The sequence below is a fragment of the Emys orbicularis genome, chromosome 20, assembly GCF_028017835.1.
Source record: "Emys orbicularis isolate rEmyOrb1 chromosome 20, rEmyOrb1.hap1, whole genome shotgun sequence".
In the NCBI taxonomy this organism is placed as follows: Eukaryota; Metazoa; Chordata; order Testudines; family Emydidae; genus Emys; species Emys orbicularis.
In genome coordinates this window covers 14,705,240-14,717,299 of record NC_088702.1, presented here as the reverse complement: position 1 = coordinate 14,717,299, position 12,060 = coordinate 14,705,240, and the positions used below count along the sequence as shown (strand labels likewise).

The 12,060-nt window shown below is 47.3% G+C and overlaps 1 protein-coding gene across 1 annotated transcript in view; it reads right to left on the bottom strand.

The window, feature by feature from the left end:
• LOC135892559 (IgGFc-binding protein-like) overlaps window positions 1–12,060 on the bottom strand; it is a 114,925-nt gene that overhangs the window by 37,133 nt on the left and 65,732 nt on the right. Inside the window, exons 28-30 of the mRNA XM_065420361.1 lie at window positions 8,586–8,914; window positions 7,224–7,809; window positions 5,759–6,087 (exon numbers count right to left, since the gene is read on the bottom strand). Of these exons, the coding sequence (XP_065276433.1) occupies window positions 5,759–6,087; window positions 7,224–7,809; window positions 8,586–8,914 (1,244 nt within the window). The remainder of the gene's footprint in view (window positions 1–5,758; window positions 6,088–7,223; window positions 7,810–8,585; window positions 8,915–12,060) is intronic.

The following is a 12,060-nucleotide window of genomic DNA, read 5'->3' as shown; positions in this document are numbered from 1 at the left end:
AAGTGAGTGGAACAGAACAAAGGTGGCGGCCATCATGAGAAATATCCTAGCCATCACCTGAGCTGGAACAAGGGCTGTACCAGGGGAAAGGATTGTGCCCAGACTAGGAAGGCATCCAGTCTGTGAAAGAAACTTATTGAAACATCTCTGAAGGTGAGATTTTATCTGTATTCAGTTTTATTACTGTACTAGGCTTAGACTTGCGTGTTTTATTTTATTTTGCTTGGTAATTCACTTTGTTCCGTCTGTTACTACTTGGAACCACTTAAATCCTACTTTCTGTATTTAATAAAATCACTTTTTGCTTATTAATTAACCCAGAGTATGTATTAATACCTGTCCGGGGAGGGGGGGGGCGCAAACAGCTATGCATATCTCTCTATCAGTGTTATAGAGGGCGAACAATTTATGAGTTTACCATGTATAAGCTTTATACAAGGTAAAATGGATTTATTTGGGGTTTGGACCCCATTGGGAGTTGGGCATCTGAGTGTTAAAGACAGGAACACTTCTTAAGCTGCTTTCAGTTAAGTCTGCAGCTTTGGGGAACGTGGTTCAGACCCTGGGTCTGTGTTGGAGCAGATTGGCATGTCTGGCTCAATAAGACGGGTGCTGGATTCCCAGGCTGGCAGGAAAAGCAGGGGCAAAAGTAGTCTTGGCACATCAGTTGGCAGTTCCCAAGGGGGTTTCTGTGATCCAACCCGTCACACAACCCATCTGATATATTTGTATGACCCACATGACACATTGGAAATCTCCAGAATCTAAGCTTTAATTTTTATTTGTTTGTTTGTTTGTTTGTTTAAAATAATTTTTTGGCCTTTATGGCTGCAAGGAAAACCTTCCAAATGTGCCCCAAGTGTGACTAGTTCGGCAACATCTGCCTGAGTCTGCAGAGAGCCTGAAACGATGACCCCTAATGGTGTAAACTCCACTGCCCCTACTAAGCAAATCAGAGCATCAACTGTAAAGCCCATGGATAACACTTCAGTGACAACACTAGCTATTTAATCCCTGTGTGGCAAAAGTGCTTCCCCCACATAGAATTATAGAATCATAGGACTAGAAGGGACCTCAAAGGTCATCTAATCCCATCCCCTGCACTCATGGCAGGACTAAGTATTATCTAGACTGTCCCTGACAGGTGTTTGTCTAACCTGCTCTTAAAAATCTCTAATGACGGAGATTCAATAAACTCCCTAGGCAATTCATTCCGGTACTTAACTACCCTGACAGCTAGGAAATTTTTCCTAATGTCCAACCTAAACCGCCCTTTTTAAAACCCATTGCTTCTTGTCCTATCTTCAGATGTTAACGAGAACAATTTATCTCCCTCATCCTTCTAACAACCTTTTATGTACTTGAAAACAGTTACCATGCCCCCCCTTGGTCTTCTCTTCTCCAGACTAAACAAATCCAATTTTTTAAATCTTCCCTCATAGGTCATGTTTTTTAGACCTTTAATCATGTTTGTTGCTCTTCTCTGGACTTTCTCCAATTTGTTCACATCTTTCCTGAAATGTGGTGCCCAGAACTGGACACAATGCTCCAGTTGAGGCCTAATCAGTGCGGAGTAGAGTGTAAGGGTATGTCTACACTGGCAAGTTTCTACGCAACAAGTTATACAACTTTTATTAAAGTGCTGGAATTAAACTGCTGTTGCGTGTCCACACTGTGCTCCTTGTGACTGTGAAGTGCATCCACATTAGCAGCTCTTGCAACGGCAAAGAGAGCAGTGCATTGTGGTAGCTATCCCACTGTGCAACTGGCTGCAGGGTGCTTTGAGAAGGGTTTGCAATGCCTCATGGGGCAGGCACAGCGTCATATGATGCAGGTTTCTCAATCCCATTGTTCCATGGACATTGCCAGCTGCTTTTCAACTGAAGTGGGGGGGGGGGCAGTGTGTGTGTCTGTGTGTGTGTGTGGAGGGGGGAGTGACAGTGTGTTTGGGGGACAGAGAGTGTGTCAGCATCTTGTAAGTTCAGACAGAAGCAGGAACCAACCAGTCCCGAGGCAGGGGGAGGGGGATACCCCCGACATCAGCCCCCGCCTCCCTCCCCAGCAATCTGTCTCTCTCTCTCTCTTTCTCTCTCTCTCTCTCTCACACACACCCCCCCCTCCCTCTGTGTTCAACAGCACGAGCATTCCATATTAATGGTTTGCTTTGTGTCTCCGAGCAGATCAGCACAGCACACAAGGGCTGTCAGAAACAGAGCTTTGAAAGGGGAGGGGCGCATGTCTCCAGGGCAGCCAAGTTCAAAAGAATGAGCAGAGCAGCCACTTAAGGGATTCTGGGACACTTCTGGAGGCCAATCGATTGCTTTCTGCGCTGTAATGTGTTTACACTGCCAATGCAGCGCTGGAGCCTCTGCGCTTTAAGGCTGACGACTCTCGTCGAGGTGGTTTTTTGCAATGCTGCAACTGAGCTGTTTCTGCGCACTAAGTGGCTTGGCAGTGTGTACAGCTCAGGAGTTACACTGCAGAAAGCTGATTTACTGCGCAGTAACTTGCCAGTGTAGACAAGGCCTAAGAATTACTTCTTTTGTCTTGCTTACAACACTTCTGCTAATACATCCTAGAATGTTTGCTTTTTTTTGCAACAGTGAATCATGGCGTGTACAAATGCAATTTAGGTTGCATTAACAGAGTCATGGGAGGTGATATATCGCTCTACTTGGCACTGGTTAGGCCTCAGCTGGAGTACTGCATCCAATTTTGGTCACTGCTGTATAGAAAGGATGTAGAGAAACTGGAAAGGATCCAGAGGCGAGCAACAAAGATGATCAAAAGGATGAAATGCAAGTCAGATGAGTAAGGCTACATTTTAGTCACGGGTTTTTTTAGTAAAAGTCATGGATAGATCACGGGCAATAAACAAAAAGTCACAGCCCCCTGACCTGTCCATGACTTTTATAAAAAATACCTGTGACTAAATCTTACCTGCTGGGGGGGGGGGCACTCCTGAAGACTGCTGCTGGGGGGGTGGCAGTCCCTGCTGCTGGGGGGAGCAGCGCAGGGCGACGTTTTGGCCGGGGGGGGCAGCCCAGCCCCTGCTGCAGCTGGAGGGGGGTGCGGCCTGCGGCCCTGCCGTTGCTGGTCCAGGTGGGGGAGGCCTGGGTCCCCACTGCCACTGCAGCTGGTCCCGGTCCACTGCACCAGGGCAGCGCTGGGGACCAGTTGCCTGGGGCTGCCAGAGCAGTGCCTGGTGTGGCTGGCCCCGGGGCTTCCCCAGCTGCTGAGTGGTCCTGGGGTCAGCTGCACCAATGCTGTAAAATTCATGGAAGCCATGACTTCCATGACCTCCGTGAATGATTCGCAGCCTTACATATGAGCAAAGACTGAAGGAACTGGGTATGTTTAGTTTGCAAAAGAGGAGATGGGGGGATATAATAGTGGTCTTCACATACTTAAAAGGCTGCCATAAAAAAGATGGAGAAAAGTTGTTCTTTCTTGCCACAGAGGGCAGGACAAGAGGCAATGGGTTCAAACTACAGCAGAACAGATTTTAGATTAAATCAGGAAAAACTCCCTAACCGAAAGAAGAGTAGGATAATGGAACAGACTGTTTAGCAAGGTTGTGGAATCTCCTTCACAGGAAGTTTTCATCTGTCTTGGATGATTTAGACACAACATGGCATCATGGCAGGGGGTTAGACTAGATGACCCTTGAGGTCCCTTCTAACTCTATGGCTCTATGATTCTATGTGTGGAATAAGCATCCCATCACACCCTGGTCATTTTAACAGATCAAATGGGGCAAGGACTGGGGTGGAAGCATCTTGTGTAGAGAACTGGGGGTTGCTACAGAGAATGAGATACGAAGAAAAGGATGAAGGAGATTCACACAGACAGGTCAGGAAAAGAGAATCAGAAAAAGGAAGATGCAGAAAATGGAGGGAAAAAGGGCAGAAATATATCTGAGCCTCAAATGGAGCAAATTTTCTCACTGTACAATGAACGGAAAAGGAAGGAAATGAATAATACATAAATAAAAAATTAGTTCCTTCTAGAGATGTACAAATAATAGATTAGTAATTACAAAAAATTAGGGGGGGAAATGTTTCAGTCTAACTGAAAAAAAATTCACATCTTTTGGTGAAAAGTGGAAAGAAAATTGTTTCAGGTCAAACAAACCGTTTTTCACTTTTTAAAATATTTGAAATTTTAAAAAAATAAAATTAAAGGAAGTTTTGAAACAAAACATCATTTCAAATGAAAAAACTGAAATGTTTTATTTCAAAAATGTTGAAACAAAACCTCTCAGTTTTTTAAGATTTTTTTTTCTCAGCCAAAATAGGTTGTCAAAACTGATGCAAATTCATGAAAGGTTTCAGTGCACAGAAACTGCATTTTTTGCCAAACAAATGTTTTGGATGAAAAAATTTTCTGGTTAAGAACAGACATACTGAGGCAGACCAATGGTCCATCTAGCCAGATATCCTGTCTTCTGACAGTGGCCAATGCCAGGTGCTTCCAAGTGAATGAACAGAAAAGGGCAATTATTGAGCGCTCCATCTCATCGTCCACTCCCAGCTTCTGGTAGTCAGAGGCTAGGGATACCCAGAGCATGGGGTTGCATTCCTGACCATCTTGGCTAATAGTCATTGATGGATCTATATTCCAGGAACTTATCTATCGCTTTTTTGAACCCCATTATAGTTTTGGCCATAATCCTCTGGCAATGAGTTCCACAGGTTGACTGTGTGCTGTGTGAAGAAGTATTTCCTTTTGTTTGTTTTAAACCTGCTGCCTATTTATTTCATTGGGTGACCTCTGGTACTTGTGTTATGTCAAGGAATAAATAATACTTCCTTATTCACTTTCTCCACACCATTCATGATTTTATAGATCTCCATCATATGCCCCCTTAGTCATCTCTTTTCCAAGATGAAAAGTCCCAGTCTTTTTAATCGCTCCTAATTTGGAAGCTGTTCCATACTCTTAATCATTTTTGTTGCCCTTCTCTGGACCTTTTCTAATTCTAATATAACTCTTTGAGATGGGGTGTTCAGAACTGCATGCAGTATTCAAGGTGTGGTTACTAAATAAAGACTATATTCTCCCTTTGATCTCTATGCAAACCTCTGATAGGCTGTTCTGCTGTGCATACTGGGGAGTATATAGTCCTGAATTTACACTGCAACACATGCACCATAACTAAATATAGAATTCAGCCCTCTACTGAGACCTGTGATCTATGCCACCTACTCCCATTGATTTCAATGGAGTCCTGATTTCACCTCTATTATTAAATTAATTTAATGGAGATATCCTATCTCCTAGAACTGGAAGGGACCTTGTCATTGAGTCCAGCCCCCTGCCTTCACTAGCAGCACCAAGTACTGTTTTTGCCCCAGATCCTTAAGTGGCCCCCTCAAAGATTGAACGCACAACCCTGGATTTAGCAGGCCAATGCTCAAACCACTGAGCTATCCCTCCCCCCCTTTATCAACCTATTATCCTTATTAGTTACAACCTTATTATTATTGTTGGCTAGGATTATCAACCTATCCAACACTCCTTTCTTTCTCTGTCCCTTCTATAGGAGGGAGAGTCTTCTCCCATGCATCGTCTAACAACTGAAACAACCGTCCCACCTTGTCCAAGGTTAGAAACGTCACCTGAAAACATCTTTCTTCCCATTTGCCTGTGTCTTTCTCTCTCACATCCCCTGATTCTAGGATACCATTTGTGTGGGAAAGACACTATGCCAAATCAGTGTGTCTTATAAGGTGCAGTCCTGAAATCGGAGACTTACCCGGACTTTGCCAACTTCCCTCTTGTAGATGGAGATGTTGTACCCATAGACATAGATGTTGGTCACTCGTAGAAAGGAGATGGCCTGGCTGCCCCTGTTATCATTCTTCTCATCGATGGTAAAGGGCTCCAGGGAGCGGTCGTGGCCACAGTACTTGGCAATGGTGTAGGTGCAGGTGCCCTGGAAGTCAAACTTCAGACCATCAAAGGTGTGATAATGCGGGTCCCCCCAGCCCCAGCAAGTTCCCATGTAGTCGGGAACACATGTCGCGTGGCCATCCTCTGTCTTGCACGTCTCCTTGGTTCGGCATTTCAGGGTTTCACAGGTTTCTGAAAGGAGAAAGCCCAGTCACATCAACAGAGTGGGGGACACGAGACAAGTGTCTAGGCCGGGGGAGCAAGATCTGCCATGAGCAGAGCATTCATGCAGAACCAACTGAACCAACCAAGGCATGCTGAGGATACTCAACAGAACTTGGCTTCCTGCAAGCTCTGGTCCCAGTCCAGCTAAACACTCAACTGTGTGAGCAGCTCCACTGAAACCAATGAGGTTACTCACATGTTTAAAGTTATGTGTGTGCTTAAATGCCCCTGGTTCTGATCCAGAACACCCTCAATAACCCATTGCTGTGGCACTGAAGTAATTGGCTAAATCCCACTGACTCCTTTGGGAGTGGCATTTCAGTCCATACATCAGTGAGCAGGCCCGCCGACGGCACGGGGGGGAAAGGGGCAATTGCCCAGGGCCCGGGTGATTTAAAAGGGCCAGGGGGCCCCATCTGTTGCTGCGGTAGCAGCCAGGAGCCCCGGGCCCTTTTAAATCACCCAGGTGGACCTCAGGGCTCCTAGGCGCGCAGGGGGTGGTACCTACGGCAGCGAAGGTAGCCAGGCAGGCATGTGGAAGTCCTGGCTGTGCCGGAAGAGCGCGCCCAGCAGTGCAGCTGCCCTGGGGCCCGGAATTGCTGTTGGCGGGCCTGTCAGTGGGACCCACACGTGCTAGGGGTTAAATTCTGAGAGTTGTAAGCACCTTTGACTCCCATGTATTTCAATCTCCTGGATCTCCCCTCATAACGCCTGGATCTCGCACAGCTTTGTTCTTATGCTGTTTTACTCTGAAGACCACTAGAAATGCTCCACAGACTCCTATGGCCCATAGACACTGAACTACACCATTGCCTGCTTGCTAGATACATTGCACTTATAGCCAAATTGCGGATAAGCTACCTGCGTCTGTCATTGTTTCAGGCTTGCGAGTTCCTCGAGGGGAGACTACTAGGGTACACTTAACCAAATAAAGAAAACCCTGTAGAATAGGGGGAGCTCTACCCTGAGAATCAGTGCAGACCCCAGTGCCCCAGGAACCTGGATCTTCCCATCCCCATGCTCAGGTCACTCACCATCTCCTCCATCAACAGGGGAAACTGTCGGATTAGTCCCATTGCCACCTGTTTCGACAGAATACCAACCTCCTAATTCATCACAGCTGGACAGTGTCCTCCAGTCATAGACAGTGACTCCATGGTCCCTGCAGGTGTCTGCGTAGGTCTCCAGCGCAACACAGAGAACGCTCTTGTTCTCCTCATTCAGACACACGTCATAGATGCAGTTGTCAAAGACGTCGTCGGGGCTCACCTTGGAGTGACACTCTCTGAAGGGCCCTCCCGGTGCTTTGCTGATCAGCCCACAGTGACTGTCATCCCCATACAGCTTCCTTCTGCTCTCATCACATGTCAGGCAGTTCTCTTGGCAGGAATGCCAGCAAAAGGGGTCCCGGTCTTGGACTTTCCAACTGGCAACCCAGCCCACGATGGCGGAGACTTTGATGCCGTCGGAGGACATCATGTCGTCTTCTGGGTTCTGGTTGAAGTTCCCACAAAGACCGCACATGGCACCATAATAGCTGCTGGGGAGGGTGATTTCCAGATGCCAGTTCTTGTTGTACCCCACCCGGAGGCCAATGTCCGTCTGCATGACAGTGCTGAGGCCTTTCTGGTACAGTCTGATTTTACCATCTTTCAGCGTCACCGGGAGACTGGTGATCACGCCGTTTAGCTAAAGACAGATAGGAGGGGAGGAACACGATGGGCATTATTCGTCTTTCATCCTCACTTGCAATTACTCCAAATGTAGCCTCACCATTCATTTTGGCTGTTATTCATTGTCACTCTAACCAGCAGCAAGTAAAATAATGGTCAAATCCTTAATCACTGTTTACCCATTCCTTAGGCCTGGTCCACACTAACCCCCCACTTCGAACTAAGGTACGCAACTTCAGCTACGTTAATAACGTCGCTGAAATCGAAGTACCTTAGTTCGAACTTACGCGCCAGGCAGGCTCCCCCGTCGATGCCGCGTACTCCTCTCGCCGAGCTGGAGTACCGGCGTCGACGGCGAGCACTTCCGGGATCGATCCCAGAAGATCGATTGCTTACCGCCGGACCAGGAAGTAAGTGTAGACCTACCCTTTGTCAAGAAGAACAACTGAAATCAATCCAAAGTCCCTGAATAAACACAGTATTTATCTAGCTTCACTATCTACCTACAGAATCTGTTTCCAGAATTCCCTATATCTCTATGTAGATTCTACCTATCGGAAATAGCTATCGATCTAGCCACAAAGTCTTGTTTTTGCTCTCTATTTATCTATCTATGATAAGGTTTTCAAATACACAGTTCATACAGATCAGATGTATTTATCTACTTGTATTGCCCACATGACATATTCAGCTGACGGCATCTGTTTGGGATTCTGTTTGTGTGAGACACTACACAATAGTATTGTGCCTTGTAAGTCGAAAAGTGCCAGAACCCTGAGCTGGGAGACTCACCTGGACTTTGCCAACTTCCCTCTTGTAGATGGAGATGTTGTAACCATAGATGTAGACGTTGGTCACTCGCAGAAAGGAGATATCCTGGCTCTCCCTATTGGCGTTCTTCTCATCAATGGTGAAAGGCTCCAGGGTAGCGTCACTCCCACAGTATTTGGCCAGGGTGTAGGTGCAGGTGCCCTGGAACTCAAACTTCAGACCATCAAAAGTTTGGTAGTGCATGTCCCCTGAGCCCAAGCAGGTTCCCGAGTAGTCAGGAATACATGATGTGTGGCCATCCTCAGTCCGGCATGTCTCTTTAGTCCGGCATTTCAGAGTTTTGCAGGCATCTGAAAGAAAAAATGTTGGTCATATCAAAATGGCAGGGAAATCAAGTCGAGTATCTAGGCTCCTAAATGCTACAGTAGTATAAATAATCATAATAATCTACATATAATAAAGCAGTAAGGCATGTACCTATGCCATGCCAAGAGTCCTAGACCATTGTGAGTTAGAGGTATCTCAACCAACCACCACCCTTACTCTACACCTAGTTTGTACTCAACAATTTCATTGGTTGTAACGAGTCAGGGAGACTGCCCCACTGTTCTTTAAAAATTGATTCACCACCTGTACAACTTAACACAAACTCTCCAACGCAGTCCACATGCCCAAACAAATCAACACAAAATCCCCAAACATGATCCCCCAGACACACACCCCTCATTCGTCACCCACACAATTCAACACAAAATTCTTCAGCCCAGTCCCCCCGATACAAATTAACAAAACCACCAACACGACAACACAGCCAACACATGATAACCCCAAACACATAGCTCCTCATTACAGCACACACTCCTCTTTCACCACCTTCCAAAATTTCTCAACACAACACAAACACTTGCCCACCTATATTTAGACTTGCCATAAAACAATAAACGTGAGTGGCAAAGCTGTGGGTTATCAATTAATAACAATAATGATAGCATGGGAGAGCCAGACTGGTTATGAGCACAACCTTCACGCAGAACCAGCTTACCCACCCATTGCATGCTGAGCGGATGGCAAGTCCATGATAGTCAACAGACTTGCTTGCTGCAAGTTATAGTCCCAATCCAGCAAAGAACTTAACCATGTGAGTAGTTCCATTGAAATCAGTGAAGCTACTCACATGCTTCAAGTTATTCATGTGCCTAAGTGCATATGTCTCTGATCCAGCAACATGCTGAGCACCCTCAATAGGTTGTTTCTGTGGCACTGAATTCATTGGCGAATCCCCATTGACTCCAGTGGGAAAAGGATTTCAGTCCATAAGTCAGCAAGGGCTGCAGGTGCTAAGAGTCAAATTCTGAGAGGTTTAAGCACCTTCAGATCCCATGCATTTCAATCGGAGAAGAACATCTCATGGAGCTGCCTCCCCTCTTACCTCCACAATTGTCTATAGCTGCTTCACTCTGAAGACCATCAAAAAAGTTCCACAGCCCCCTATACTCCATGGACACTTAGAAACACTGAACTCCACCATTGTCAGCTTGCCAGATACATCACACATATGTCATGTGGGCAATAGGGTATATATACTGTGACAAAGTTCCTCCTCTATCTTGGTGGGTCCTGCGCTTATTGGCGGATTTTCCTGCCTCAGAGACTCACCATGTGGGTTGGGGAACAGCCCAGAGACCTTCCCCTCTGGAAGAACCCACAGTCCAGGTCAATTGGGAGGTTTGGGGGGAACCCGGGCCCACCCTCTACTCCGGGTTCCAGCCCAGGGCCCTGTGGACTGCAGCTGTCTATAGTGCCTCCTGTAACTGCTGCATGACAGCTACAACTCCCTGGGCTACTTCCCCATGGCCTCCTCCAAACACCTTCCTTAGTCTCACCACAGGACCTTCCTCCTGGTGTCTGATAACGCTTGTGCTCCTCAGTCCTCCAGCAGCACACCCTCTCACTCTCAGCTCCTTGCGCCTCTTGCTCCGAGCTCCTCACACTCGCACCACAAACTGAAGTGAGCTCCTTTTAAAACCCAGGTGCCCTGATTAGCCTGCCTTAATTGATTCTAGCAGCTTCTTCTTAATTGGCTCCAGGTGTCCTAATTAGTCTGCCTGCCTCAACTGGTTCTAGCAGGTTCCTGATTACTCTAGTGCAGCCCCTACTCTGGTCACTCAGGGAACAGAAAACTACTCATCCAGTGACCAGTATATTTGCCCTCTACCAGACTCCTGTACCCCACTGGTCTGGGTCTGTCACAATACATAGGAAACTTGGGCAGCTAGCCTACACTGTCACCTGTGACTTTGCATCCACACTGATATTTTTAGATATCGATCTCAAGCCGAGTGAGTGTGTGAATGTCCACTTGAGCTGAGAAAAGACGGTTACTCACCTTTGTAACTGTTGTTCTTCGAGATGTGTTGATCATATCCATTCCAATTAGGTGTGTGTGCGCCACGTGCACGATCGTCGGAAGATTTTTACCCTAGCAACTCTCGGTGGATCGGCTGAGGCGCCCCCTGGAGTGGCGCCCTTATGGTGCCGGATATATGCCCCTGCCGACCCAGCGCCCCCTCAGTTCCTTCTTGCCGGCTACTCCGACAGTGGGGAAGGAGGGCGGGTTTGGAATGGATATGAGCAACACATCTCGAAGAACAACAGTTACAAAGGTGAGTAACCGTCTTTTCTTCTTCGAGTGCTTGCTCATATCGATTCCAATTAGGTGACTCCCAAGCCTTACCTAGGCGGTGGGGTCGGACTTAGATGTCGCGGAGTGAAGAACCGCTGAACCAAATGCTGCATCATCCCTGGACTGCTGCACTATGGCACAGTGGGAAGAGAACGTGTGCACAGATGACCAAGTCGCTGCCCTACAGATCTCCTGTATGGGCACATGAGCCAGAAAGGCAGAGGACGAAGCTTGAGCCCAAGTAGAATGGGCAGTGAGTCGTGGAGCTGGGACACCCGCCAAGTCGTAACATGCACGGATGCATGACGTAATCCAAGACGATATTCGCTGCGAAGAGATCAGAAGGCCTTTCATCCGGTCTGCCACAGTTGGGATGTCTTTCTGAACGGCTTCGTTCGTTCGATGTAAAAGGCAAGAGCCCTGCGAAGTCTAGGGAATGTAGCTGTTGTTCCCTTCGCGAAGCATGCGGCTTTGGGAAGAAGACCGGGAGGAAGATGTCTTGGTTGACATGGAAGGCAGACACCACCTTAGGGAGGAAGGCGGGGTGAGGTCGCAGCTGTATCTTGTCCTTATGGAACACCGTATACGGTGGGTCCGATGTGAGGGCCCTAAGTTCAGAGACTCGTCTCGCCGATGTGATAGCGATGAGGAAAGCTGTTTTCCAGGACAGGTACAGAATCAAGCAGGTGGCCATGGGCTCAAAGGGGGCACCCATGAGTCTAGACTGGACTAGATTGAGGTCCCACGTAGGGGCCGGCTGACGAATTTGTGGGTACAGACGTTCTACACCCTTGAGGAACCTGCTGTCCATGG